At 42.8% G+C, this 27,542-nt stretch overlaps 1 protein-coding gene across 3 annotated transcripts in view; it reads left to right on the forward strand.

The window, feature by feature from the left end:
• Window positions 1-2,530: 2,530 nt before the first annotated feature.
• The window catches only part of msrb3 (methionine sulfoxide reductase B3), a 106,468-nt gene continuing 81,456 nt past the window's right edge, over window positions 2,531-27,542 (forward strand). The window contains exon 1 of one of the 3 annotated variants that reach the window (XM_078219809.1): window positions 2,531-2,667. Coding sequence is in view for 1 of the 3 variants with exons in the window: in XM_078219807.1 (XP_078075933.1) it covers window positions 2,586-2,667 (82 nt within the window). In the remaining 2 variants the exon portion in view is untranslated. The remainder of the gene's footprint in view (window positions 2,668-27,542) is intronic. The other 2 variants (XM_078219810.1, XM_078219807.1) reach the window with 2 other exon arrangements.

Raw genomic sequence — 27,542 nt, forward strand, 5'->3', positions numbered from 1 at the left:
AAATAGAGGCAATCAGCCCCTTCATCCAAGTCATTAATCCAGATTATATATAGATTAGACCCCAGCACTGATTACTGCATCACTCCACTAGTTAGCAGTTTGCAAACATGAAAATGACCAATTTATCCTAACTGTTTCTAGGTAGTAGGTCCCCTATCCATGTTAATATATCACCCACAACATCACATGCTCTTATCTTGTCCTGGAACCTTTTATGCTACACCTTATCAAATCCCTTTTGGAAACATAAATACATATTTTTGTTTCCCTGTTTGTTACATCCTCAAATAGTACATTTGTCAAATACGATAAACATGAGTTCATCCAAAGCTCTGCTATCTGTATCCTAACTCACACCAAGTCCCATTTATCCATTATGCATGTGCTGGCTGTCATGCATTGGCGCCAATGCCTCAATTTTTCAATTCACATTCTTATGTTCAAATCTCTCCATGGTCTTACCTTTCTCTATTCTCTACCTCCTCCCACCCTACAATCCTCTGACAACTCTGCAATCCTCCAATTCTTGTTTCTTGTGTGTTCCCAACTTCTTTTGCCAAGCCATCAGCTATACTCCTTATACACTTAAGACTGTGTGTCTAAATTCCCCTCCAACTCAATTTTCAAGTTCGCTGATGACATCGCCGTTGTGGGTGGGATCACAAACAATGATGAGACACAGTACAGGAATGAGATAGAGAATCTAGTGAACTGGTGCAACGACAATAATCTCTCCCTCACTGTCAACAAAATGAAGGAGATAGTCATCGACTTCAGGAAGCATAGTGGAGGACATGCCCTTGTCTACATAGAATCATACAGTGCAGAAAGAGGCCATTCGGCCCATTGAGTCTGCACCAACCACAATCCCACCCAGGCCCTATCCCCATATCCCTACATATTTTACCCACTAACCCCTCTAACCTATGCATCCCGGGACACTAAGGGGCAATTTAGAATGACCAATCAGCCTAGCCCGCACATCTTTGGACTGTGGGAGGAAACCGGAGCACCCGAAGGAAACCCACGCAGACACAGGGAGAATGTGCAAACTCCACACGGACAGTGACCCGAGCCGGGATTTGAACCCAGGTTCCTGGAGCTGTGAAGCAGCAGTGCTAACCACTGTGCTACCGTGCTGCCCCATTAACTGGGACGAAGCGGAAATGTTGAGAGCTTCAATTTCTAGGTGTCCAGATCACCAACAACCTGTCCTGGACCCTCTATGCCAACTCTATAGTTAAGAAAGCCCACCAACGCCTCTACTTTCTCAGGAGGCTAAGGAAATTTGGCATGTCTGCTCTGACTCTCAACAACTTCTACAGATACACCATAGAAAGCATTCTTTTTGGTTTTATCACAGCTTGGTATGGCTCCTGCTCTGTCCAAGACCACAAGAAACTACAATGGTCCATGAACGAAACCCAGTCCATCACTCAAACCAGTCTCCCAGCCATTGACTCTACACTTTCCACTGCCTCAGAAAAGCAGCCAGCATAATCAAGGATCCCATGCACCTTGGACATACTCTCTCTCACCTTCTTCCATTGGGAAAAGGACACAGAAGTCTGAGGTCATGTGCCAACCAACTCGAGAACAGTTTCTTGCCTGCTGCCATCAGACCTTTGAATGGACCTATCACATATTAAGTTGATCTTTCTCTGCACCCTAGCTTTGACTGTAACACTACATTCTGCATTCTCTCCTTTCCTTCTCTATGTACGGTATGTTTTGGCTGTATAGCACGCAAGAAACAATACTTTTCACTGTATCATATACATGTGACAATAATAAATCAAACCAAAAAGCTGTTGAGGTCCTGAGCTGCAGAAATTCCTCCCCAAATCTCTGTATTGCTACACGTCTCTCTCCACTTTTCCAACGCTCCTTAAAAACTCACCTTTCTGATGCTCCTTAAAAACTATCTCTTTGACCAATCTTTTGGTTGCCTGTCCCAATATCATCTTCTTTGGCCCATTGTCAACTCTCGTCTGTCACACCCCCTTTGAAGCACCTTAGCTTGTTGTATGTGAAGGGTGCTTCCTCAAGGCAAGTGGTTACAAAATGTTTAAATATATTTAAAATCTAACACAGCCCGACAAAAACACATTGCCTGGGTATCCAATGCAACGTGTCAAACCTGAACTCTCAGATCAGGGCTATTTCAGGAATTGAAAATGTGCCAAAAAGCAGTCTCCTTAATTTATTAGAGAGAGTACCTTGCTGAGGTTACTAAGAGCATGTGTACTATTGGAATAATTTGATATTCAATTCACTGCAATAAGATCAAGAAGAAAAAATACATCCATCAGAAAAGGTACAGAACATTGCCTTTTTAATTTTTTGCCTGCATTGAAATGAATAATTGTTTACACTAGAGTCTCTTCAGCCAGACACATTTATAGAGTATAGCCACAAATATTTTTTCTCACAACACATTAGCAAAAACATTGGCAAATAAGAGGGCCGTTAACGGTGGCCAGCGTCCAATGGTCATATTTGGAGTTGTAGGGCAGAGGAATTTCCCAGTGTGCTTCCTGGTGAATTATCTCAGCAGCAGCGAGAAGCTGAGACAGAAGAGGCCAATGAATCGGAGCGGGGACGGCCGCCTTCATCCATTTGTCATTATTCTGCTGCTTTTGACCTTGTTCGCAGGGCAGGCGCCAGGTAAGGGCCCCCGAGATAAACACTCGGAACAAATTGGTCTGTGGTGCGAGCGCTGACGGCCTCCTGGACAACATTATTAACCCAGGATTGCTCGGGGAGTTGAGAAGATAAACAGACTTTCTTTTTTAAAAAAGTGTGTGCAAAATGACGCTTCCTTTTTTTGATTTTTGGAAAACGTTTTATATTTTATAATTTTCAGAACTGTTGCTGATTTGTCTTGTTATTTTTGCCTCAGTAACCCTTTCTCTCCGCAGTTTTGAGGGGGGGGTTCTCACAGGCCTAATCCGAGAGCGACTTTGCTCCCTCATCCTGTGGCTGCCACTGACATTTAGCTACTCGTACAGAGGATGAACTGCGCAATGCACTTGATGAGATGCAGAGGGTCCTTTCTGTTGTTGTTGTTGTTATTGATTCTTTTAAAAACCCACCCAAAATAAAATTATAAAGCTGAAACTTGATCCTAATTCTCAGAAGTCGATATTTGCACAGGTTTTTGTAGAGGTTATTGTGCCTATCTTTAGTTCCAATTTGATATGAAAACTTCCTGAACCCCAAAACCTGTTAAGTTTTTTTTTTAAAATAAGAATACCTCGTACCTAGCAGTTCAGTGACATAACCCTGCACCCCAATGTTGGATTATGTTCAAATGATTGTTACTGTGGGCGGCACAGTGCTTAGCACTGCTGCCTCACAGTGCCACAGACCCGGGTTCGATTCCCAAATTGGGTCACTGTCTGTGTGGAGTTTGCACTTTCTCCCTGTGTCTACGTGGGTTTCCTCCGGGTGCTCCAGTTTCCTCCCACACTCCAAAAATGTGCAGGTTGGGTTAATTGGCCATGCTAAATTGTCACTTAGTGTCAGGGGTCAATATGTGGGGCTACGGCGATAGGAGCTGGGTGGGATTGTGGTCAGTGCAGACTCGATGGGCCAAATGGCCTTCTTCTGCACTTAAGGATTCTATAATTCTATTCTATGAGTTGTTGGCAAAGATTTCCCCTCCTCATCAAATTATAATTGTCATTAGAGTTAAAATAAATTATGGTCTCAAAAGCTGAAATCCAAAATCTTAAAAATCTGGAATTGTCGGTAGATTGGTTAAATGCACACCCTGATCCAGCCAGTTACAAATTCATAAAACCTGCCTCAACCTATGTATTGTTATTTAAATATGTATTACTTAGGAGCAAGGCTAAAGGCTGAAAGCTACTTTTCTTAGTCCAACACAAATTCAGAATTGTGAATGGTAATATAAGAGCAGACCGCTACAGTGGTTAGCACTGCTGCCTCAGAGTGTCAGGGACCCAGGTTCAATTTCAGGCTTGAGCGACTGTGTAGAGTTTGCACGTTCACCCTGTGTCTGCATGGGTTTCCTCCGGGTGCTCTGGTTTCCTCCCATGGTCCAAAGATGTGCAAGTTAGGTGGATTGGCCTTGATAAATTGCCCCTTATAGTCAGGGGGATTAGCAGGATAAATACGTGGGGTTACAGTGATGGGGCTTTGGTGGGATTGTTGTCTGCACAGGCTCGATGGGCCAAATGGCCTCTTTCTGCACTGTAAGGAGTCTACGATTCATTCAGCTGCAAATAATATTGATTAAAACATATTGCTACTGTGAGAAGAAATTTCACTTTAAACATTCTTTTTTAACATCAGAGATATATTTTTAAAATGATTAACAGCCTTTTTTACCTCCTAGTTTCTGTTTGTTCTCTCACTCGATAGCGATATTGATAATGGGATTTGTTGTTTTTCCCCTTTTAATTTTCTCTGCCTCTTTTTCCAATGTCAATGGTGGGATATGGTTCCATGGGCAGTGATGACCTTCACTGCCTGATGCCCCGCACTGCAGTTGAATAGTCTGCAGTCACTGGCCGTACACTGTTCAGCTGCAGCACGTGGCATCACAGCCAGCTTAGCATATCCCATGCCCTAAGTCTGTAAATATGTAAGTCCAGCAGGCTTCAATTGATAGCAAGATATAAAAGTTTTGTTGGTGACTTGTGACTTTTTATTTTTCTGCTCGAGCTTAAGCCAATTACTGTGTCCCACTTTCCACCTATGATTATGGGCTGAATGGCTTCCTCCTGCACTGTAGAGGTTCTATGATTAGCTAGCCCAGCTCAGTCCAGAGATTAAATGTTATATCTTCCTGGCTTGGATGGCACATGATGCAATATATCAACTGAGAGTCATCGCGATGCAAATATACTTACGTTGTTAGATTCTGTAATTTTTCTTGCCACGTTCATGCAGTGTTGTTTGGAGGCCCCAACAAAAATGTTCAAAATCTGCTCAGAAATAGGGGAAAAAAATATTTTAACTGTTTTCTTTTTAAAAATACCAATTTGCCCTTGAAATATTTTTCATGAAGGTTCAAATAAATTTGGTGAATTTTAAAAGGTAGTTTTTACAAGGTGAGATTTCTGGTTTGGAGCCTTGCTACCCAGTTCACAGAATCGGCTTGTCCCTTGTATTTGGGCACCATGCTGGGAGCACACGCTTGCAAAATTACCCCAATACTGTACACCTATTATATTTTGGATCAATGAGCACTGTACTGCAGGTTAGATTGAATTTCGGTGTTGTCACTAATGTATCAGTGAAATGTAATGATGAATGAGTAAAATTCTCATATTATGTACACTTTAGCTGAAAACATCCAGCAGCACAATTATAGCTTTTGTCCTTCCAAGCTTGGGTTGCGTGTGGAGAGCATATCTTGAGCTCTTAAACACTTGGTTGAATTACTGCTGGTAATAGTGGAATGGACAGTTTGAGGCTATAAATTAAGAACATTGGCTCAGAGGTCTATGGGTTTCTGTGCAATTTTTCTCTCTCCCCAGAATGGACTGGCACCAACATTCCGAGTACTATTAATGTTGACGCTGAAGTTTATGGAGGAAGTGTGCAGCAAGCTAAAATGGGAGCAATGATGTTTCACTTTTTAAAAACTAACTTTCTGATAGTTTGCTGCTGTTGCTCAACATTTGCCATCAACCATGTTTTGTCAGTTCTTGCCTTAATATCAGTTCAATCTTGCTGAAAAGCTGCCTCTGTACAGCATATTCTACACTGTAGGATTTCTATGATTCTATTATTCTATTACTTTGTCCCCTTTGAATGCTAAATTATCACGACTTTTCAAATTTTTGTACTTTACACGAAATGCCTTTCTGTGACAATTTCATGTTGAGTATTGTGAATTAGTATTTAAGACAGATGTACAGAACTATATGACACATGTAAATTCACAATTTTTCCTCTTTAAGGTATAAAGAGGGTTACTAATGGGCATGAGCTTTTGTTTCCATTTCACAACTGAGAATGGTTCTCAAACTCTTTAGGTTGATTAACCTTTAAGTAATCACAGCGTGCTATTCCCCCTCCCCCCATACTTTTATATTATGAGTGCATGTAAAGCGTGCTTCAACAAAGCTTTTAAGAAAAGGTTTTACTTACAGGTGCCAGTGAGATGGGTGTGCTTGGTTTTCATTGCAAAGTCTGTCAATCCTTGGCAGGAGTCTGGAAAGAGCAAAACCCTGGGAGAGCAAACACAGAGCAGTAGAGGGGAGGAAAGGAGGAGCAGTGGAGAACGCTGGGAGCCTGTGAGAAATCAGAGCTGCTGTTCATTCGACTACAGTTGACCACAGCCCCTGTTCTTCCTCTTTTATAATAAAATAACCCCCCCGCCCCCCAAACATATAGGAGAATGCCAACTTGTACTTGGTACTTGTTCAGATAATTTGTTCCAAGCAAGGGTAGAGAGATTGTGTGGTAAGATGCATCATAGATAAACTCAAAGCTCTCTTCACTAAATGTCCAAACACATTTAATTTTCAGGACCAATATTAAAATGAAAGCAGGAATCCCTTTTTTTTAAGTGTCCTTTACTCCCATCCTTCTCAAGCCTGGGAGTGCCAAAGCAATTCAGACCACCATCATTGACAGCCTTGATGAGGTCAGCTAACTCAACGTCTGTAGGGAACTTTCTTAATTTATATGGCACCGTATCAATTTGGAACATACCCACTGAACAATCATCATACGTTTTCAGAAAAAGGACTAATACAAATAATGTATATTCTGTAGATGCTGGAAATCTGAAATAAAATCTGAAAATGCTGGAAATATGCAGTGAATGAGACAGAATCTGTGGAGAGAGAAACAGAGTTTAAGTTTGTGATCTTTCATCAGAACTGGAAAAATGTTGAGGGATGTATGGGGTTTGAAGCAAGTCCAGAGGGATAAGGGATGGGTGAAAATGAAGAAAAGGACAAAAGGTAAGGCCCGTGATCGAGAGGAAAGTAGATGAGGTTAAATGACAAAAGAGGTGATGGTCCTGTCCTTTTACCTCATCCAAAACTCCTTTCCAGGTGAAACAGTAACTTACTTGTACTTTCAAATTAGTCAACTGTTTTCACATCTCACAATGCAGTCCCTCAATGCTGGCAAAACGAAATCATTATTGGCTGACTGCAGACTGACTCCATTCTCCCCAGTATGACTCTGAGCTTCCAATTGCTTGTTGTTTTAATTCTTTGCCTCACTCCCTCTCTGATCTCCCTGTCCTCAGCCTCCTATCTGCTCTAATGAAACTGAAGGCAAGCTTGAGAAACAGCACCTCACCCTTGATTTGGCATTTTACTCAAGAGTTCAACCATTTCAGATAGTGAACCCTATCCCCAATTTTGTGTTTCTGGACTGCAGCTGTTGGTACAGATTCTGCTATTCCTATTTACACCTCTCCTAGTACCAACTTTTGTCTCTTGTCCAATTTCCACCTGCTTTTGCACCATCATCCCTTTTGTTGTTTGATCTCTTCAGCCCGCATCCCACTCCCTGCAACACCTACCTCATCACACACCTTCCCGTTTGTTCTTTCCCCAACTCCTTCCCTGACTCGACGACACTTGCTTAAATATATTACAATGCTAACTTTTTTCAGTTTTGATGAAACATTATCAACCTGAAATGTTTTTATCTCCACTGATGCTGCTTGACATGCTGAGTATTTCAAGCATTTTCTTTTGTGACCTACTGTACATGATTTCTTGTCCGTTTTCTTGTGAAGGCAGCTCTTGCATTGTTAAGATATAGTTTAATGGATGTTAGTTGTTTCCCAGTACATAATTTATTTAGCCACGTAGGCAGAGAAAGTTTACCACCAATTCAACCGTGTAGGAGGTAACCATAAAGAGCTTTCACTATGTTAGTAATGATTTGCCATTTTCCTCTTCTCACTTCCTCCAGTTATATCTTTTGTTTCTTCACATGTCCCCTTACCATCTCCACTTGGCCTTGCCTCTCTTGTGGCCATTTAATCTCTCTTGTCTTCCACCCTCTCGTAGATTCCTTTTCCATGACTCTGTCCTTGTTTTAAACCAGTTATAACTCTTGACCTTTTTCTGCTTTTGAGGATAGGTTATCAGGGTGAAATGTTAGCTCCATTTCTCTCTCCAAAGAGGAGGCCCGCGGTCTTGAGTATTGCCAACATCTTCTGTTCTTATTTTTGTTTTTAAAGGGGAGCATATTAAATGTCGGAAAGCTCTTCTTCACACAAGGGAAATGGTAATCTCTCTTCTCCAAACAGCTATAGCGAATTGATCAATTTCAAGACGGAGTTTGATAGATTTTTGTTGGTTAGGCTAGGGCATTAAGGATCATGGAACCAAGTTGAGTAAATGGAGTTAAGATTGGCCATAATGTAACTGATTAGTGGATCGGGTTTGAGACATTGAACGGCCCATTTGTTTTTGTACAGTTCCTAATAAACAGAGAACTTGGTCATTGTTGAATTCTAATTGTTTGCCTTTGATGTTCAGCCTGACTAATGCAGCCACTGGAGCGTATTCAAAATTTCCTCTCACCAGTTGCCAACGTTGAACATGAAATGGGAGGACAGAATTGTGCATGCCCTTGTATTGCTTGTAAACTGTTGACTACTGTTTCATCAAAGGGTTTCTGGGAGATTTCGCCATGAACATAGTCTGAGGGTGATGTCACTTTACAAAACTATTAAATTGGCTTTGCAGTTCGTCCATCGTATGATGTAGGGTAAAACATGAAATCTGTTTAAGCGCGTTTTTAAAAAATGTGATTGATGTCGGAGAATACTGAAAAAATGCCATCGACAATTGATGTTTGACATTTGGATTTTATTTTCCCAATCCTTTGATAAGTACAGTGATTACATATGATAATTGTGGCAGAGCAGAGATCCTCTAAAGGAAATAAGGCATTCAAGATTATTTGCTAGCCTAGGTCTAGTATTAAAAACATCAGTTGACCCGGTCTGAAGGCAGTCCCTGCTGATGCTTAAAGCTTTGGCTTATTATGTAATTCCTTGAACAATTTTAACACAGATGTTTCACATTGGGTGGGCCAGGTTACGCCTACATATCAGCTAGAACTGTCTTGTACAGGTTCTGCTGTTGGTCTTTTATGAGCCAAATACACCAAATAAATAAAGTTTCTGATCTTGATAATTGCAGCATTGAAGAGCTTTATCAGTGTTGCATATTTGCTAAAATTGTACAAGTAATGATTTCAATTGGAGAGAAGTAAAATTATGGCCAATCTTATTTTTTTTACAATATCTAAAAACATGCAATCTGTGACAGACTATTGGGAGGTGTGGGATATTATCTGCCAAAGTTCAATCTTACATGAGGTGATGTATTTTAACAACAAACATTTTCAAACAGAATCTGTAGCCCAATAGAAAAGAAAATTTAATGTCTCTTCATTTCAAATAGGAGCATGTACTTTTAAATATTTTAACTTTGCATCATTTTACCATAAAAGTTTTAATGCAAAGGATAGTTATGTGTAAGGAGATGTCATAGAAATAAGATTGGTACAATAGAGAGATGACACTAGTTCTGGAGATCTAGATGTAGAATTAGTTTTGGAAAAGATGGGAAATAGTAAGATAAGAAGCCACTTGTGGGAGTGATTTATAGCCGCCCATCCCGACCCCAACCACACTGTAGGACAGGGTTTACTGGAAGAAATAATGGGGACTTGTGAGAAAGCTACAGCACTAATAATGGGTGATTTAGATCCACATAGAGGGCAGGATTTTCCGGCCATGCTCGCCCCCAGACTGGAAAATCCTGCCCGAGATCAACGGATCTTTGCATGGTCCGTATCCTATCCGCTACCATGCCCGTGGCGGGTGGGAGAGGAAAATTCCGCCCATAGTATCAAATTGAACTCATCGCCCAGGCTACCTTTGACAAAGGATGTTTTTGGGGACTGTTTCTTAGTGCAGTACATTCTAGCACCAATCAGAGAGCAGGCTAAACAAGATCTGGTAATGTGCAATGAGACAACATTCATTAATAACCTCATAGTTAAGGTGCCCCTGGGTGGCAGTGATTATAATATGATGGAATTTCACAATCAGTTTGAGGGAGAGAGGGGTGGAGCTAAGACTAGTATTTTAAACTTAAATGAAGGCAATTATGAAGACAGAATGAACTGGGAAATTAGGTGAATGGATAGGTCAGTATTGAGATAGTGCCGGATATTTAAAGAGACATTTCTAAAAGATACACTCCAGTGAGGAAGAAAGACTCTAAGGAAAGGCTGCACTACCTGTGTAATGTAGTGTGGGTGGGGTGTGTGTGTGTGTATAATATAATAGAACAATACAATAGAACAATACAATACAGCACAGGAACAGGCCCTTCAGCCCTCCAAACCTGTGCTGATCATGTGCCCACTAGACCATTCTTTTGTATCCCTCTATTCCCAGTCTGTTCATGTGGCTATCTAGATAAGTCTTAAACGATCCCAGCGTGTTCGCCACAATCACCTTGCTTGGCAGTGCATTCCAGGCCCCCACCACCCTCTGTGTAAAATACGTCCCCCTGACATCTGTGTTGAACCTTGCCCCCCTCACCTTGAACCCGTGACCCCTTGTGTTCGTCACCTCTGACCTGGGAAAAAGCTTCCCACTGTTCACCCTATCTATGCCCTTCATCATTTTATACACCTCTATTAGGTCGCCCCTCATCCTCCGTCTTTCCAGGGAGAACAACCCCAGTTTACCCAATCTCTCCTCATAGCTAAGACCCTCCATACCAGGCAACATCCTGGTAAACCTTCTCTGTACTCTCTCCAAAGCCTCCACGTCCTTCTGGTAGTATGGCGACCAGAACTGGATGCAGTATTCCAAATGTGGCCTAACCAACGTTCTATACAGCTGCAACATCATATGCCAACTTTTATATCCCTGTCCAATAAAGGCAAGCATGCCACATGCCTCCTTGACCACCCTCTCCATCTGTGCTGCCACCTTTAAGGATCTGTGGACTTGTACACCCAAGTCCCTCTGTGTGTCTATACTCCTGATGGTTCTGCCATTTATTGTATAGCTCCCCCTTACATTAGATCTACCGAAATGCATCACTTCGCATTTATCTGGATTTAATTCCATCTGCCATTTCTCCGCCCAATGTTCCAGCCTATCTATATCCTGCTGTATTCTCTGACAATGTTCATCGCTATCCGCAACTCCAGCAAACTTCGTGTCGTCCGCAAACTTACTGATCACACCAGCTACATCTTCCTCCAAATCATTTATATATATATATATATCACAAACAGCAGAGGTCCCAGTACAGAGCCCTGCGGAACACCACTAGTCACAGACCTCCAACCAGAAAAAGACTCCTCCACTGCTACCCTCTGTCTTCTATGGCTAAGCCAGTTCTCCACCCATCTAGCTAGCTCACCTTTTATCCTGTGAGATTTAACCTTTTGCACCAGCCTGCCATGAGGGACCTTGTCAAACGCTTTACTAAAATCCATATAGACGACCTCCATGGCCCTTCCCTCGTCAATCGTTTTTGTCACCTCCTCAAAAAACTCAACCAAATTTGTGAGGCATGACCTCCCTCGTACAAAACCATGCTGTCCATCACTAATGAGATTATTCAGTTCTAAATACGCATATATCCTATCTCTAAGAATCTTCTCCAACAATTTCCCTACCACGGACGTCAAGCTCACCGGCCTATAATTACCCGGGTTATCCTTGCTACCCTTCTTAAATAACAGGACCACATTTTCTATCCTCCAATCCTCTGGAACCTCACCTGTGTCCAGTGAAGAGACAAAGATTTCTGTTAGACGCCCAGCAATTGCATCTCTCGCCTCCCTGAGGAGTCTAGGATAGATACCATCTGGCCCTGGGGATTTGTCTGTCTTAATGTTTCCTAAAAAACCTAACACTTCCTCCCTTGTAATTGAGATTTTTTCTAACGGGTCAACACATCTCTCTGAGACAATACCAGTCAATATGTCTCTCTCCTTTGTGAATACTGATGCAAAGTAATTTGTTTAGGATCTCACCTACTTCCTTTGGTTCTGAGCATAATTCCCCTCCTTTGTCCCTGAGAGGTCCGATTCTTTCCCTAACAACCCTCTTGTTCCTAACGTATGTATAAAATGCCTTAGGATTCTCCTTAATCCTGTCTGCCAAGGACATTTCGTGACCCCTTTTTGCCCTTCTAACACCCTGTTTGAGTTCTTTTCTACTTTCTCTGTATTCCTCCAGTGCTCCATCTGTCTTTAGCTGCCTGGACCTCACGTATGCCTCTTTTTCCTTTGTGATTAGACCCACAATTTCACTGGTTATCCACGGCTCTCGAATCCTACCTTTCCTTTCCTTCCTCTTTACAGGCACATGCCTGTCCTGCAGTCCTATCAACTGCTCCTTAAAAGACTCCCACATGCCAGATGCGGATTTACCCTCTAACAGCCTCTCCCAATCAACAGCCACCAAATCCTGCCTAATCCGGCTGTAGTTAGCCTTCCCCCAATTCAGCACCTTACCCATAGGACAACACTCATCTTTTTCCATTACTATCCTAAAGTTTACTATCCTAAATATAATGGGTGTGTGTGTATAATTTAGTGTGGGTGGAGAATGTGTGTGTGTAATATAGTGTGGGTGGGGTGTGTGTATGTAATATAGTGTGGGTGGGGTGTGTGTATGTAACATAGTGTGGGTGGGGTGTGTGTATGTAATATAGTGTGGGTGGGTGGGTGTGTGTATGTAATATAGTGTGGGTGGGGTGTGTGTATGTAATATAGTGTGGGTGGGGTGTGTGTATGTGTAATATAGTGTGGGTAGGGGGGGGTGTGTGCATTTGTGCGGGGCGGGGGGGGTGGTGGAGTGTGTGTGTCTGTGGGGGCTGTGGGCAGGACATTTTTTGTGTGTATCTGTGGGGAGGGGGGTGTGTCTGTGGGGGTGGGGGAGGCTGTCTGATGGCGGGACATTGTCTGTGTGTGTGTATGTATGTGTTTGTGTTTGTATGTGTGTTTGTATGTATCTGTACAGGGGGAGTGTGTGTGGATGCGGGGAGTGTGGGTGCTTGGTCCCACGCTTGATCTTAGCCAAAAGGCCACGAAGCAACCTGGAAGGTCAACCTGCCTGATCATGAGCAGGTTCAATGGGCTGAATGGCCTTCTCCTGCTCCTATATGACAACACTGGCTACACTTCTAAACTACTTCATCGTAAAGCACTTTGTAATGGTCTGATGTGATGAAAGATGCTACATAAATAAACATTTTTTTGCTTTGAACATGTTTAAAGTGTTTCTTTATGTCCCTTTATGACACCAGCATAAGTTTACAGAAGGTATGTTTCATTTTGTTATCCTTTCTTGTGATGCTATGTTTTAAATAAAGGTTACTGTGATAAGGAACTGATGTCTTCATATATCCAACCTTAATGCACTCCGTTAGAGCCCACATCATTTGGAATCAATGATGTAAATATTGAATCTATTGTGTCTTCTGCTAAAGAAAACACATGTTATAGCTGTGAGTTTGTTGCCTAAACGGTCATAAGGAAATAAGTCTAGACTGCAAGTGTATGGAGAAATCCAGGTTAAATTAGCTCAATCTATTTAAATTATAATGATGGAACTCCATTTAAAAAGTACAGTACTTATTACTTGTGATCATAGGATATTACTGACCACACAAGTTTTTAAATGATGTTCTATTCTCTATAGCCTAGTAACCTTCCTATTTCAGGTGGTTACTCAAAAATGGGAGGGAACTGTACATGGATCCCACTGAGGAAATGCTCGAATTAGGAACTAACCATAGCATTTTTTACATTGGCTCAGAAGCCCCCTTTTTATGTAAATGTGAACACCTAGGTACCTATTTCTTAAAAATGACTATGCTTATGCACATGAAGCTACATGAGATGCTTGACAACTTGAAACTAGACACGTTTGAGGCACCGAGCTATTTTGTCCACAGCATCGTAACAGGAAGTTAATCTGGCCTTTAGGGTCAAAGGGGAAGGAATGTTAAGTGTGTTATGAATAGAGTAGAACACCTGGCTCGATTCATTACACCCTTTACATTATTTTACCTTCATCCTCTGGAGGCCATTCTGATTTCCTGTGTTGGGTGTTATGATTAAGAGAAACTACTGTAGATTTTGTCAGCAAGGAGACCAAAAGTCAGTTTAAAAGCATTGATTGTTTCCTCTGTGTAGGTATTTAGGTAAGCACAGGTCATTTGTGCTTACCCCAGTCCAACGCCAGCATCTCCACATCACAGATATTTAGGCTCAGATTTTCGCTAAGGTGGAGAGGCTTTCCATCGTCGCGGCCGGAACTAAGTCCTATCCGTGAACACGGCATTTCCTGTGTTCATGATGGTGGGACTGGGGTCAGGCCAAGGTTCGTACATCAGCGGTTACAGAGCGGTTACAATCACCGACTGTCTCCACTGAAGTGTGGAGTGTGTTGATTAGACCAGATAAGAGCTGGTCTGAGCTTGGTGAATTAATTTGGATAGCCAGGGTACCACTTTGGAGAGGTCAGATATCTCTTTTTGAACATGGTCCTGGGACATCTTTGGGAAGGATTTGGCACCCTTTGAAATTGTTAAAAGTAAACATGATTGTGTGTAAAAAGTGCATAAGCTTATTAGGACTGTTGAGCTGTCAGAGGACACGAGCTGAGTTAAAATGGAGGGGATAAGGGCAAAGTCTGGTGGGTGGACCATAAGTTGGCACTAAGTTAGCATAGGAGCTATAAAGGGCCATGGGATTGTGGGGGCTATAGGGATTATGGGGGGTGGTGAGGTGGATAGGGGAGCATTGGTTGGCACAGGGGATATAAGGGACCATGGGGGTTGGTGGGGACATGAAGTGGCATAGGATGGTATGGATGGCACATGGGGTGTGTGCGTGGGAGGAGGGGGGAGGTGAGGCATGGAGGGCTATTTTTTATTTTAACCTTCTAAATAACTGAGACAAAGTGCTGGAACCTAGAGGCAGGCCTCCGTCCAGTCCGCCCTCTGCCCCCAGCAGCCTCGATCCGGGGGCGGCAGGCCTGACGACCAGTCCAAGCCTCCATTCCTGAATTAGAATCCTAACTGCAGGTGGCCATTGTAAAGAGCGGGTGTGCTAAGCTGGGAATTCTCCCATGTTTGCGTACCCAACCCAGGCACAAAATTCTGCACTGCACTTAAGTGTGCTGCCTAAACCTATTAAATTCTTTAAGTTGAAAAAGTAGACAGCAGGTTTTTGATTTTTTTTTAACTGTAAGCTAAATAAAATTGGCATCAATCGTTAAATGTATCTGTTCTTGTAAAAGAGAGATGTCTAGAGATCAACGATGTCGTTTTGAACTTTAATGTTGTCATCTTTTCAGCATTGCCTGAGTGCCACCAAAGATTACATTTCCATTATGTCTGATGGATTTCTAGAATCACCAGATTCCAGGTGTAATTCAATAAAGATGCAGCCAAATTTTATACATCCTGCAGATCCCATTTGCACCTGCCAGCATTCAAATTGGCATAGCATGTAAAAACTGGTCCTTTTAAGTTCTAATGGAATTTATTTGTAACCCTACATGTTGGATCACCCAATTGTGAGATCACTTAACTCCTGTGAAGCAAAATCACAAGATGGGTTTCATGCAGTGTTAGCTTTCTTAATAAAGATGCTGATCAAGCATCTTTTCAATTTCTGTACTGAATTGCATAGAACCTCCGATGATTGCAAGATGGAGGGAGTAAGTTAGTTTTGCATTATAGAGATTAAGAAATGTATGTCTTGGTGTGCGGAATGGGAGAAATTTCAATCTTATGAATGTATTTCCATTTTCACTAGGCTCCTTGAAGCTTCTCTCTTTTCCCCTCATGGCAGACTTAGTAAGACATATCTGCACATTTCTATTGTGGTCGTTAAAACAAGGTACTGTACTTGGAGGTTTTTAAATGGAGATGAACAAAATTTGGTCATGAGACATATCCTGTCACTTGCTCAAAAGTATAACATGTTGTGGATTCTCTTCCCATTCCTCCCCTCCAACAAGCTAAAAGCTTCAGAAAATTATCCCCTGTGGTAATAACTACTCTCTTTTATTTTAATTGCATGACTCATTTGTTCACTTATAACCCCACGCCTTGCTGGATATGACGGGATAACATATACCCCTTTCTGTTTTTGTGCTTGTCATTCACAATTAGCGGAGGCAGTGGCATAGTGGTATTGTCACTGAACTAGTAAACCAGAGACCCAGGGCAATGTTGTGGGGACCCAGGCTCGAATCCCACCACAGTAGATGGTAAATTTGAATTCAATAAAAATCTGGAATTAAAAGTCTTAATGATGACCACAAAAACCATTGTTAATTGTCATTAAAACCCATCTGGTTTACTAATGTCCTTTAGGGAAGGAAATCTGCCATCCTTACCTGGTCTGGCCTACGTGTGACTCCCGAGCTACGGCAATGTGGTTGACTCTTAACTGCCCTCAGGGATGGGCAATAAATGCTGGCCAACCAGTGGTGCCCACATCCCACGAATGAATATTTTTTTAAAATTAGCCAAACGCTGTGTTCTCCACTATTTTAAGTCAGAACCATATCCCAATTGTATTTCATTATTCATGTATTGATTAAATGATTATAAATCTGATGATCCATACAGGAGAAAAGCTATGCTAACCACTAACAAGCCAACAGTTTTGTTTGGAATTTTGTAATGGTGAAATGCATTAATGTTTCACAGTTAATGTGGTATCAGTGGCATAAACCATGTGTCTGGTAATTGAAAGGGAGAGGATGTTTCCTTTTGTAAATTTTCAAATATCTTAGTGTTATTGATGTCGATTTTATTGATTAAAAGTTTGTATACCAAAAGTAATCCATCATTGGCTATGCCTTCAGTGTTCTAGGTCCTAAGTTTGGGAATTTCCTTTGCAAACCTTTACGCAGGGGTGTGGAATGGACTGCCTGCAGTGATAGTGGAGTCAGACACTTTAGGAACATTTAAGCGGTTATTGGATAGGCACATGGAGCACACCAGGATGATAGGGAGGGGATAGCTTGATCTTGGTTTCAGATAAAGCTCGGCACAACATCGTGGGCCGAAGGGCCTGTTCTGTGCTGTACTGTTCTATGTTCTATGCTCTAAACCTCTTTGGTTCTATACCTCTCTCTCTTTTTTATTCAAAACTACTTGCAACTTCCCTTTATGACAATTTTAGCTCCCACGCAACACTTTCCTGCAGACACTGTGGCCTGAATAGACCTTCCATAAGAGTGGTCAGGAGCTGGACCGGAAGTCCTGGCCCCAATTCTAACAGTTCCCATTTTTGCTGGTGGAGGAAAGGGGGAGGGGCATGACACACATGAAGAAACCCAAATTCAGCAAGGCCATTTGAACTCAGTGCTGAATTCAAACAGACCCAAGTTTTGCTGTAGCAAAAATTTTAATCTGCAGGCCCACAGCATTACATTTTTTTACAGTAGACATAAATGCTCTTGAAGGGTGGAGAAAGTCTGTAAAACTGTCAAGCTGAGGTTATTTAGATCCCGAGTCCTTTAAAATGTAAAGCAAATAGACTGCCTATTTCAGTGAGTGGTTAAAAAAAATCTGATCTAGCAGTTATAATAGCTGTTTGTTCTACAATCATTCCATTACTAATACCCAGCTGTTTTCCACAACCTATAATTATCCCAGCAGGGGTGCCTAAAGTCACAGTTTGATGGCTCAAATAGGTTGTTAAATGATTAGTTGTCTGTGGTATGGAGTTATGAATTCAAGTCATTTTGAAGGAATTGAGCAATTGAGGGGATTTAAAAGCTTTGAATTGGTTTCCATGAATGGGAGTGTTTTTAATATAGTGAAGGCTACAATAGGTATTTCGAATTTTATTTTATTTTGTCTCAATGTGACTTCTGAGATTTGCCCATGGTGGATACTTGGTGAGTTGGCATGGAGGGTGTAAGAGCAAAGGGTGTTGGGTGGGTTTCCATGAGTTGGCATTGGGGACTATAAGGGGACATAGGGGTGGGTGAGGGGCATGAGTTGGCCTGGATGTTATGAGGGCCCATGGGGATGGGTGATGGAGCATGTTTTGGCATGGAAACTATGATGTGCCATTGGGTATGGGTGTCAGCATGAGTTGGCAAAGATGGGGCAAGGGGGTGTGAGAGGTGAGGGCTGGAGGACCTAAAATAATTAGCAATTAGGACAAAAGCCCAGAAAACTGAGGTAGGCCTTTTAAATTGCCTGGCTTACCATTCAGCTGTCCCTGTGGATTCTCCACTCTGCGTCTGTGTTGGTGGAGCCAACTCCATCCTGTACCCACCCATCCCCAGAATGAAGATTCCGCCATTTAGGGGTGTTTTTCCTGCAGCAGATGCAATGAGTCAAGAAATTTCCACTCGAATGACCCACCTCAGGAGTGAAAATTCAGGCCTATATAAATATAAGTTTTAAAATCTGAAAAAAAAATTTCCACCTGGATCTGTAAATGAATTGGCTTTGACTTGATCTTGAAGAGTTCAAATAACTTACTGTGTGAGTGATCTTTTTAAATCAACAACCTACTTTACACATGTAAATGTATGACGCTGAGCCTCAGAAATGGATATGAGGTCAGATACTCAAAGCTTGGTCAAAGAGTCTGCTTTTAAGGAATGCCTGAAGGAGATAAGGAGCAGGTACATGCAGGGAATTCCAGAGCCTGGACCTTGGCTGCTGAACACATGGCTACTCGTGGCAAAGTAATTAAAATTGAGATGCACAAGAGGCCAGCATTAGAGAGGCATAGACATCTCAGAAGATTGTGGGGCTGGAAGAGATTGCAGAAATGGGGAAGGGTGAGGCCATGGAGGGATTTGAAAACACGGATGAGAATGTTAAAATCAAGGCGTTACTTGACTGGAAGCCAGTGTAGGTTAGTGAGCATGGGGTGATAGGATGCATTCTAGCTATGACTGTAACATCACATCCTGCACCCTCTCCTTTCCTTCTCTATGAATGGTATGCTTTGTCTGTATAGCGTGCAAGAAACAATACTTTTCACTGTATATTAATACATATGATAATAAGAAGTCAGATCGGAAGCTGATCTTACTGCAGGTTAAGACACAGGCAGCAGGTAGGTAAACTTGAATGGCCTCAAGTTTACAGAAAGTCAAATGTGGGACAGCCAGACGTACATCAGAATAGTCCGATCTAGAGGTAACAAAGGTATGAATGAGAGTTTCAGGAGCTGTCAAGCTGAGACAGATGAACTGGCATGATGTTATGAAGGTGGAAATAAGCATGAACGTAAGATTGGAAGCAGCCTGTTTGCTTCTGAGCCCATTACTTCACGTTTCCATATAAAAATTAATTATACAATTAAACACATTTTTAATGTGACTAGAACATTGATTGCATAATCTCCGATGCTGGGCTGATAGAGTGCTACATTGAAAAAGGATTGGAAACTAGAAGTAAAAAGTGAACGGCAAGGTTTGGTTCTTTTGTCAAGAGGTTGAGCGGGTCTTCAAAATAAACTTTCCTTAATTATACATTGTTGGACACAACGGCGGTATAGTTGTAAGAAAGAGATGACACTCAGTTTGCTGAATTTCAATTCACTGCTATTTAAAGGTCTGATTAACTGAAGGTCGCAAGCAATTTGGGAAACAGTCCAGATATAATGGGTGGAATTTTCCCATCCTGCCCACCATGGGAATCGTAATGGGCGAAACAGAAAATTTGGCAGATGATTTAAAGGTCTGTTGACCTCCAAAGGGAATTTCCAGTCTTGGCTCGGCCAGAAATTCCTGCCCAATTATTATTTTTTTACCTGCAAGTAGGTTTTGTATAGGAGGTCAGGGAACCCCTAAAGAATCTGTTTCCTGAGTGTCCTAATTGCAGATCTCGTGGGTTCCCAGCCTTGCTGACAGGTTGAAAGCCTATCAGGTGGTAAGCTTGCTTCACAATCAAGATTCTGGATACTGTCGGTGGGGAAAGTTGAGGGCCTGATGGTGGTCCGTGGGGCCTCTGATGGTCGGGTTGAATTGCATTGGTGGTTGGAGTGCCCGGTGGTGGTTGAGGACATGGGTGGAATAGACAGAGTATGAGAGGGAGGGGACTGCAAGCCTATTGGGTGGCCCACAGCGATGCTGTAAAGGCTCTTGGATCAACCCCTCGCACCTCCATTAATATTCTGTGTTTTCTGAGGCCAAGAATCATACCTGCCTGTGTTTTAAAAGTAAAATGACCATTTAAATGAAGGCTCATCATAATACTTAAATGAGCAATTTCCTTCTCGTGAGTTGATTGGTCGCATGCACATCATCTTGCCTCTGTTATACCTGGAACTCATGATGTGGAGATGCCGGCGTTGGACTGGGGTAAACACAGTAACAGTTTTAACAACACCAGGTTAAAGTCCAGCAGGTTTATTTGGTAGCAAATACCATTAGCTTTCGGAGCGCTGCTCCTTCGTCAGATGGAGTGGCTGATGAAGGAGCAGCGCTCTGAAAGCTAATGGTATTTGATACCTGGAACTGGACAGGTGTGGTTCTCTGTTCCAGATTTCCTTTTTCATTTTAAATGCTGAAACAATTCTGACCCATTTTTGGGAGTCTGAATTCAGAACAATGCATCAGTGTTGGGACGCTAGTCCCGTCATGGGTTTGAAAGAATCTCACAATGTTTGTGATATTTTTAGAGTAGAAATCCCTCTTAAAATACACACTGCCATTAATTCTATGTATTACGCAGTTGACTTAAAACCCAGTCACACATTAACTGCACCCCCTTTCATTGGTGACTGGAAATTGGATGTAATTTGATTTTTTTTTCCACTTCTGTCTTGACAATCTGAAGCAGCCTCTAAGCACCAGCATTACTGGTAACAATGGAATGTCTGCATGAAAAGGGGAAACTCTCCCAGTTGGTGATTCTGTTGTTACTGCTGCTTATTCAGCACTCACTGGCTGTTGAATGAATTAAGGAAATCGGCTGACTTTTTGATGTTGCTGGTAATAACCTCAAATGAATTCCATGTTGGCCCAGTCCTGATATCTTCCTCTCTCCCTCTCTCTCTCTCTCCCTGTCCTGCTGTGTCTGAAGTGCAGTAACATCCCCCAACTTAGAATCATAGAACCTAAAGCACAGAAGGAGGCTATCTGGCCCATCGAGTCTGTACTGACCACAATCTCACCCAGCCCTCCCCCGTGTCTGCATCGGTTTCCTCCGGGTGCTCCGATTTCCTCCCACACTTTGAAAGACGTGCTGGTTAGGTGCATTGGCCAGGCTAAATTCTCCCTCGGTGTACCCGAACAGGTACTAGAGTGTGGAGACTCGGGGATTTTCGCAGTAACTTCATTGTAGTGTTAATGTAAGCTTGCTTGTGACACTATTAAATAAACTATTAAACTAAACCCTATTCCCGTAACCTCACACATTTACCCTACTAATCCCCCTGACATTAGGGTCAATTTACCATGGCCAATCAACCTAACACGCACATCTTTGGAGTGTGGGAGGAAACCCACGTAAACACAGGGAGAAAGTGCAAACTCCGCACAGACAGTGACCCGAGGCCAGAATTGAACCTGGGTTCCTGGCGCTGTGAGGCAGCAGAACACTCTGCCACCATGCCGCCCCACTCGTCCCACTCCTACCTGCAATCGTTGCACTGATTGGGTTTGCATCACCTGTTCAAAATACTGATTTTAAAAAAAATTTGATTTATTATTGTCACATGTATTGGTTCTTGCACGCTATACAGACAAAACATACCGTTCATAGAGTACATGGGGGAGAAGGAAAGGAGAGCGTGCAGATACAGTGTGGCAGTCATAGCTAGGGTGTGGAGAAAGATCAGCTTAATGTAAGGTAAGTCCATTCAAAAGTCTGATGGCAACAAGGAATAAACCAACAACTGCGTTGGTGACATTTAACCCAGAGGTGTGAGGTAGGCAAAGGTCAGGAGGCAGATTGAGATGTAGATGAAACAATTGGTTATTTTAAGCCGATCCCTTGATCTGCTTGTGAACGCTGATATAGAACCCCTGTTTTATATTATACCAGACTGTTGTGATTGATAGCACTATTGTCTTACTTGTATATAGTAAATGTGGCTCATCACATGGCAACAAAGATGCCATGGCAAACAGTCCAAAGATGTGCAGGTTAGGTTGATTGGCCATGCTAAAATTGCGCCTTAGTGTCCTGATATGCGTAGGTAGAGGGGTTAGCGGGTAAATATGTAGGGATATGGGGGTAGGGCCTGGTTGGGATTGTGGTCGATGCAGATTCGATGGGCCAAATGGCCTCTTTCTGCACTGTAGGGTTTCTATGATTCTATGAACAAGGTCACAGAGCCATCTTTGCAGAAGGGCAAGTTCTACTTCTGCAAGCGCTGTTATTGGACTCTCTCTCGCTCTCTCGTTGTCTGAGGGTTGCTAATTATGGTTCATGCCATGATATGACAATGGGGCAAGGCGAGGATCCAGGCCCCAAGAACTAGCTCATCTGGTATGGGAATTGAACTTACGCTGTTGATGCACCATACTCTAGTCATCTAGCTAACTGACCCCTAAATTTGAGCTTTAGGTGTAGCCAACTCTGAGAAAACATTTCCTGAGGATTTACAACATTTTGCATGTATCCTTATGAATAGAAGCAAACTCCCCGCAAGCCTCCTCTTCCCCATCCCCGGAATGGTTTAATTAAGGGACAGGAGAAGTACTGGTGAACTGGTGCGATGACAACAATCTCTCCCTCAATGTCAACAAAACGAAGAAGAAAGTCATCGACTTCAGAAAACGTAGTGGAGAACATGCCCCTGTCTACATCAATGGGGATGAAGAAGAAATGGTCAAGAACTTCAAGTTGTTAGGTGTCCAGATCACCAACAACCTGTCCTAGTCCCTCCATGCGGACACTATAGTTACGAAAGCCCACAAATGTCTCTACTAAGGAAATTTGGCATGTCCACTACAACTCTCACCAACTTCTACAGATGCACCATAGAAAGCATTCTTTCCAGTTGTATCACAGCTTGGTATGGTTCCTGCTCTGTCCAAGACCGCAATAAATTACAAAGGATCGTGAATGAAGCCCATTCCATCACTCAAACCAGCCTCCCATCCACTGACATTGTGTACACTTCCTGCTGCCTCGGGAAAGCAGCCAGCATAATCAAGGACCCCACGTACCCCGGACATGCTCTCTTCCACCTTCTTCCGTCAGGATAAAGATACAAAAGTCTGAGATCACATACCAACTGACTCAAAAACAGCTTATTCCCTGCTGCCTTCAGACATTTGAATGGACCTACCTTGCATTAAGTTGATCTTTCTCTACACCCAGCTATGACTGTAACGCTACATTCTGGACTCTCTCGTTTCCTTCTCTATGTACGGTATGCTTTGATTGTATAGCGCGCAAGAAAAATACTTTTCACTGTATACTAATACATGTGACAATAATAAATCAAATCAAACAGCATGCTGGAATCAGGAAGAAGAGACTCTGGGTCAGAATGGGGAGTCATGATTCTGCTTTCTTGCATGTTACATATCCACAGATCTCTAAAGGTTGCCACTCAAGTGGATAGAGCTGTGAAGAAGGCCTATAGTGTGTTAGTTTTTATTAACAGGGGGTTGGAGTTTAAGAGCCGTGGGGTTATGCTGCAACTGTACAGGACCTTGGTGAGACCACATTTGGAGTATTGCGTGCAGTTCTGGTCACCTCACTATAGGAAGGATGTGGAAGCGCTGGAAAGAGTGCAGAGGAGATTTACCAGGATGCTGCCTGGTTTGGAGGGTAGGTCTTATGAGGAAAGGTTGCGGGAGCTAGGGCTGTTCTCTCTGGAGCGGAGGAGGCTGAGGGGAGACTTAATAGAGGTTTATAAAATGATGAAGGGGATAGATAGAGTGAACGTTCAAAGACTATTTCCTTGGGTGGATGGAGCTATTACAAGGGGGCATAACTATAGGGTTCGTGGTGGGAGATACAGGAAGGATATCAGCGGTAGGTTCTTTACGCAGAGAGTGGTTGGGGTGTGGAATGGACTGCCTGCAGTGATAGTGGAGTCAGACACTTTAGGAACATTTAAGCGGTTATTGGATAGGCACATGGAGCACACCAGGATGATAGGGAGTGCGATAGCTTGATCTTGGTTTCAGATAAAGCTCGGCACAACATCGTGGGCCGAAGGGCCTGTTCTGTGCTGTACTGTTCTATGTTCTACATGTTGCATGCATGAATAGGGATACAGAGCAGGAAGCAGTCGCAGAATTTGGGTAGGATCAGGAAGAGATTTAAGGGCAAGAATTTTAAAACGGATGTTGTGGGGGTGAATGGGAGGTGTGTGTATGGGGAGCCAGTGTAGGCTGGTGGAAAGTGGTCCAGACAGGAATAATCCAGCAGAGCTTTAAGCAAGTTGTAGCTTGCGGATGATGGCAGATTTAAGAGCAAGAATTTTAAAATGGATGTTGTGGGGGTGAATGGGAGGTGTGTGTATGGGGAGCCAGTGTAGGCTGGTGGAAAGTGGTCCAGACAGGAATAATCCAGCAGAGCTTTAAGCAAGTTGTAGCTTGCGGATGATGGTAAGAAGAATGTTGGATTTGTCGAGTTCAGAGGTGACAAAGATACTTATCGGGATTTCAGGGGCAGGGGCTGAGGTTAGCCTGAGACAGTGGGACATGCTCAGCCCAGTCGATGAATGTAGAACAGGGTCCATAACCAGGTATGGGGACCCTGAGTTACATATTCAACATACCTGTTTCACTCGATGCTGTGGACACCAGAAGCTGCTAGCTTCCAGTCTGTTGCTTCAGACAGTGCGAAACAAAAGCCACAATGGGTGTGTAATCAATAGTCACTCTCCACTGAAACTAAACACTTGTTTTTCACCAGCTGCTTTATGGCATCTTATTGTCTCTTTCTCGTAAAGGCAGATAAATGGTGGCTTTAACTATGCGTTCCAAGTAGTCGTAATAGTAAGAGATACAGTATTTGTATTAATTAATGAAAATAGGCACCAAATTACACCTTATTCCTTCCTGCATGTTGCCCTCTTAGACAAATAAGACTATCTACCTTATTATTATATTTCAATTTGAAAAGGTTACCTGGTTCTGAGAGCTCCTCTAACTCTACTTTGTGCATTTTTCTGCTGTGGAATATTTCAATCTGTTTTTAGAAAATTCATGAATATGTGGGCCCAGGTCCTCTGGTCTCTGGAGGCACCCCAGAAGATTTGCTGCGGGACTCTTTGGGGCCCCCACGCACTGACTGCACAGGATTCCCCCAGGAAGCTTCAGCTTCCGTTGGGAAATTGCCATGTCTGAAACCCTCTGAAACTCTTAATCTTAAAGCCTGAGACTTCAGATGGTTCGCAATCACTTAGCAGAATAGTTACCCAGGAAACGTTAGAACGATTAAAACCCGTTCTAACTCCTGAGTATTGACATCCTCCCCCACCCCTTGGATGCTCTCAACTTCTCTCCCAACCCCTTCCTTGACCACCTGACTAACACATCCCTCAGCTCCACCTCCACACTCCTGACCACCCAACCGCCCTTCTCTTATCTTCTCTCCTAGCTTGTCGGTTAAACTTACCGGAATAGGGGACCTGGTGCTGTAAAGGGCGTGAATTAATTTCCGCAATGCCGTTACACTGAGGGAGCAGCTGTGTCTCACATTTCTCAGGAGGCCCAGGTCAGAAGTCTGACTTGCTGCAGTCGTGTGTAAGAAAATAGGAGTGCAGTGGCAAAAGATTCTGTGTCTAATCAGCCAGGCTTTACCCACCTCAACACAAACAGAATGCTGAGTGGCAGCGTGGCATAATTTTTTATTTGTTGGATGTGGGTGTTGCTGGCAGAGCAAGCATTTATTGGCAATCCCTAATTGCCCTTGAATTAGTTAGGGCCTCGCATCGGACATTTATTAAGTCATACACATTGCTGTGGATCTGGAGTCACATCATAGAATCACTGCAGTACAGAAGGAGGCCATTCGACCCATTGAGTCTGTACCGACCACAATCCCACCCATTCCCTATTCCCATAACCCCACACATTTACCCTGCTAATCCCCCTGACACGAGGGTCAATTTTAGCATGGCCAATCAACCTAATCCGCACATCTTTGGACTGTGGGAGGAAACCGGAGCACCCGGAAGAAACCCATGCAGACACAGGGAGAAAGTGCAAACTGCACACAGACAGTGACCAAGGCCAGAGTCGAACGTGGGTCCCTGGTGCTGTGAGGCTGCAGTGCTAACTTGTAAACTAGACCAGGTAAGGACGGCAGATTACCTTCCCTAATGGGCATTCGTGAACCAGATGGGTTTTTAACGATATGGTTCATTGACTCTTACTTCCAGGTTTTAAAAAATTTGAATTTAAATTTCACTGTTTGCCGTGGTGATGTTACCGCACACCGTCACGAAACCCACAGGCAGGGGTGCTCTGCAGGTGGAACCGGAGGATCCCACTGGCCTGAACAGCCAGGGAATTCCAGCCGATAAGTTCAGTGTCTGGAAGTCCATTTAGGATGCAGTTGTCATTTTAAGAGGTTTGCTACAACTCGGGCAGTTTGTGTGACTACCTTCAAAATTTGAGTGGCGGTGTTATTTCACTCTAAGTGTCTTCCATTCTCATAGAATCATACAGAGCAGAAGAGGCCTTTTGGTCCATCGAGTCTGCACTGACACATGTGAAAAACCTGACCTCACCTAATTCCACTTACCAGCACTTGGCCCATAACTTTGAAAGTTATGATGTGCCAAGTGCTCATCAGGTATTTTTTTATAGGATGTGAGACAGTTCTCCTTTATCACCCGCCCAGGCAGCGCAAACCAGACCGTCACCACTCTCTGGGTAAAAAAGTTTTCCCCCGCATCCCCCCTAAAACTCCTGCCTCTCACCTTGATGGGACCTAATCTTTGTGAAGAAATGGTTATGTTGAATGAAGGAACTCGTACAGTTCTCTTGAAAATAAGCATTTTGCAACAGAAAATACTGAGGAAAGTTATTGTAGGTTTTGAAAATGATGACGGGCTTTTTGATAGAGAAAAGGGTTGTTCATTATTCAGCCTAATTGGAGAGTCTATGATGAAGGGTCATCAGTTTAAAATTACCACTTGGAGAGAGGAAAGATATTGGGAGTATTTTTGACACAGGGGTTGTTGGAACATGGAATGCTTTGCCACAGGGAATGGTTGGATTAGAGAACACTACTTTTAAAGGGAAAATTGGAGAACTATTTGGATCAGTAACAAAGTGTGATAGTTTGGGAATGTGACAAGTGCCAGATGCAAAACTTTTACATATGCTAGCTGATCTCCCATGGCATCATTCAAGGTAATTGGAGGTTTTGCTCTTATTTAAGAAGGGGGGAGCATTTTTGATGCAATGTACAATGATTATCGAGGAAGGAGTATTTTAAATTCTGGTTAAAAATAAATAAATGTGAAATTGATTCCATATGGATATAAAATTTAAAAATTATTATTCAACTAATCAAATTAGTTGAAAAATAAGATTAAATTGGATATTAAAAAAGGCTTGTATAGGT

The sequence above is a fragment of the Mustelus asterias genome, chromosome 9 (genome assembly GCF_964213995.1).
Source record: "Mustelus asterias chromosome 9, sMusAst1.hap1.1, whole genome shotgun sequence".
Classification (NCBI taxonomy): Eukaryota; Metazoa; Chordata; class Chondrichthyes; order Carcharhiniformes; family Triakidae; genus Mustelus; species Mustelus asterias.